The sequence below is a fragment of the Nematolebias whitei genome, chromosome 8, assembly GCF_014905685.2.
Source record: "Nematolebias whitei isolate Nwh7 chromosome 8, NemWhi1, whole genome shotgun sequence".
Taxonomy (NCBI): Eukaryota; Metazoa; Chordata; class Actinopteri; order Cyprinodontiformes; family Rivulidae; genus Nematolebias; species Nematolebias whitei.
The window spans coordinates 19,791,038-19,794,381 of NC_056505.1; the positions used below are offsets into that span (position 1 = coordinate 19,791,038).

The 3,344-nt window shown below is 39.6% G+C and overlaps 1 protein-coding gene across 1 annotated transcript in view; it reads left to right on the forward strand.

The window, feature by feature from the left end:
- Window positions 1-3,344, forward strand: part of smtnb (smoothelin b) — a 52,402-nt gene that overhangs the window by 32,061 nt on the left and 16,997 nt on the right. The window contains exon 7 of the mRNA XM_037680083.1: window positions 2,633-3,321. Within this exon, the coding sequence (XP_037536011.1) occupies window positions 2,633-3,321 (689 nt within the window). The remainder of the gene's footprint in view (window positions 1-2,632; window positions 3,322-3,344) is intronic.

Consider the following 3,344-nt stretch of genomic DNA (forward strand, 5'->3'; position numbering starts at 1 on the left):
TTATTTAGCACCTCCTGCACCTTTGTGCAGCCAACACTGCAGGATAAGCTTCCTCCTGCAGCTGGTCAGCCGTTCTCCATGCAGAGCGGAGAAGTGGGCGTTTAGAGTTCAGAAACATTCTTTAGAATATTGCATTAAAATGCTTTTATATATAAATACAAAAATAAACTACTGCTTACTACTTGTACTTAGGCCTGTCGCAATAAACAATAAATCAATTAATCGCATGATAAATGAAAACTATCAACCTTGTTTTCATTTATTGGCTTTATCGTTTCTTCGTGTCTCTCTCTTTCTACCGAAGACACGGCTCAACTCCAGTGCTCTTCATTAACCCCTCCCTTTCTCTTTAAAATCGGTTTTAACCGTCCAAAATTGCGTTTTTGGATTGTTAAAAGCAGCTAAGCTACGAGCTAAGCTAACAGGCCGACCTTGGGAATAAACCTCTGTCTTGTTGAGCTCCAAAATTCACGGTTGAAACCCGTGTAAAAAGTTTTTTTTTTTTTGCAAAAAGAAGCTGAGAACTTGTTTACTGATTTTATTATTTTTTTTAATTAAAAGCTTTGTGTGAAAAATGCTATGCTAAAGAGCTCAAACCACACTGTCTGCCTTGTCAGCCCATGTCACCAAGGGACCCTCCTTCCCATGTTTCTTAAAGAGACAGGATGCTCATCCATCCAAGTAGGTATCTGCTGGCTTGGTTCAAACGGTCTTATACTGCCATCAGGTGGTCAAAAAAGGTACTACACTCCAAACAAATCAACATTTCTTTCAAAAATTTGACAATTAATTATTGTTAAATTTCAAGCAATATTATAATTTATCACAGTAATTTCTGAGACAGTTAATCATAGCAAAATTTGTTATCATGACAGGCCTACTTGTACTACTATTCCTACTTGGTGGTTTATTACTTATCCCAGGTCTTCAGGGTATGGACCCCCCTGCGATAAACGAGGGACTACTGTATTTCATTAAAAGGAAACAAATGCAACATGTCAGAGATTGATCTGAGATCCTTTTTAAAGTATTTACCCATTTTATAATTTGAGGTCAAGGGGAAAAATATTATTTTAATGTTAGCAAAACTCATTTTCTATATTTTGGGTCTCTCTAAACAAAATTATGGTAAAAAGTTTGCAAAACTGCTTTGACAAAAGTTCCATCACATTTCTCAAAATAGAAAATAATTGGCGAATTGTTTAATTTTTTAAGATCAATAATTAAAAAAAACAATTAAGAACATTTGGTTAAATATGTATGGAAGAAGCAATAAAGATAAATGTATTCATTTTTTTCTGCACCAATTTCAAATAAATTATTCAACCTGATAGTTCAAAGCTAGTATATAACACTGATCTTAAACTGGTGAAGAAAACTCTAAACCACTTGTCCTGACCTCCAGTTCACTGTGAAGACACATTGGGTCAGAGCTTCACTGTAAAATCTATATAAATAAATCTCTTGGCTGTTTTTTGTTTCTGCTTTATTTACTTTCTGGCAACAGACTGCAGCTTTTGTGGCTATTTTAAAGCAAAAAAACAAGTCTCTCATTATGCAGCAGCAGTGGGGATTTTCCTAGAAATCATCTCACAATAGAAAATGTCCCAATTGGCAAACCATTAAAAAGTAGCATGAGGTTATTTTTGTTGAAGAAGCATCAGGTTGTGGCTCTCGCTTCAGTTACAATTAACCAGTAATTGAGTTTTAGCAAAGAGCATCATTAGATTTAGACAACGTTGTTCAGCGGCGCTTTACAAGTAATGTGAAAATGGCAGCTACGTCCTAATTATGTAGCCTAATCACTTTTTCTATTCAGATCTTTTTACATAATCATCTAATCTGTGTAGTCAACAGTTTGGCTGCCATTCTGTCCTAAAATGCTTTTTTTTTTTAAAGTATGTTAAGTGTGTTAGTTTGTTATTAGCTGATGATGATCATTAAATGGTAAATGTTCATCTGGATTCTGTAAATTTGAAAGAGACAGAGCTGCCTTCAACCAGACCAGAGTCCGTCTTTGATCTGGTTTGTAAATCCCAACCCTGTGTAGTTGGAGATTTTATTACAAAGTTGGTGCAAATGAGGTTCATTCAGGAGTGATTTTATTTACATGTAATGCCAAAGTTGTTTTCTTTATGTGGTAGATTTAAAACCTCAAACATCATATCACACAGCAGTACAAAGGGGTGTTAGAGGTAGAAAGTTTCACAGGGAGGAGGATGTGGGTCCTTCTGTTGTTTGGAGTGTGGTTTCCTGGTGAGAGAAGGAGCAGTAAAAAAGCTCAGATGAAGGGGAGGGGAAATACTGGTCTCTAGTCTTATTTTAGCTTCCGCTTTTCTCTCAGCTCCTTGTGCCACATGCTGCTGCTTTTTTTTTCTTTCTTTTTTTTTTTTTTTTTTTACATACATCCACCATCATAATCTCTGAAATCTCAAGTCAGGAACTGAGTTCAGGAAATGTCTACATCCTCTTATGACTCCACATGCATCCTCTATGATCCTGATATTTTCTGGCCTGGCCTCTCTTTGGGCCTCACGGCTGCGGAAGTATTTAACTTTTATCAGTTCACTTTGAACATGTTCACCATCCACTGCTCCCATACGTTAACCCCCACTTCACTTTACTGTTGCAGGTTCCAACTCAGGCATGGTGCTGGTTCTAGACAACCTCGTGAAGGATGACGTCTCCAGACCTCTGCTGATCCATCCTCCAGCAGAATCTGTGACCTCAGAGCCAGACCTGGTTCCATCCTACCATCTACGGTCAGACTCCACAGCTTCGGACCACAGCAGCACCTCTGTGTGCTCCATGTCTAATCTAGATTCTGTGGCCTCGGAGAAGAGTCTTGGTTCAAACTTCCGAGCCCGGCTGGACTCTGGAGCCTCAGACAGAAGCCAAAGTTCCTCACAGCGGGGTCGTCTGGACTCTGCTGGCTCAGAGCAAAGCATAAGCTCATCATCTTATGCCAGACAGAGAATGGGCTCAGATTCATGTCATGTCAGACCTCGTCTAGGGTCTGGGACCCTCGATGACATCAGCTTGTTGTCACGGAAACGAACGGACTCTGTGACCTCTGACCACAGTGCGACTACGTCTTCTGAGGAGAAGAGTCCAGTGGATGAAGTGGAGGGAACCACGAGTGGTTCAGCTAGCAGCACAGATTCAGAAACTGAAAGAAGCCAATGTCCAGCCAGCATCCAGACTAAACAAGTTCTCATTTCTGACCAAGAGGAGCCAGACGGGGCCGTTTTATCTCGAAGAGGTGCTGTAAAAGGCCTCAGTGGCAGTGCCAAGAGAGAAAAGGACTTCCAGAGTCAAAAGGTAATGTATTCAGCAGATGAATA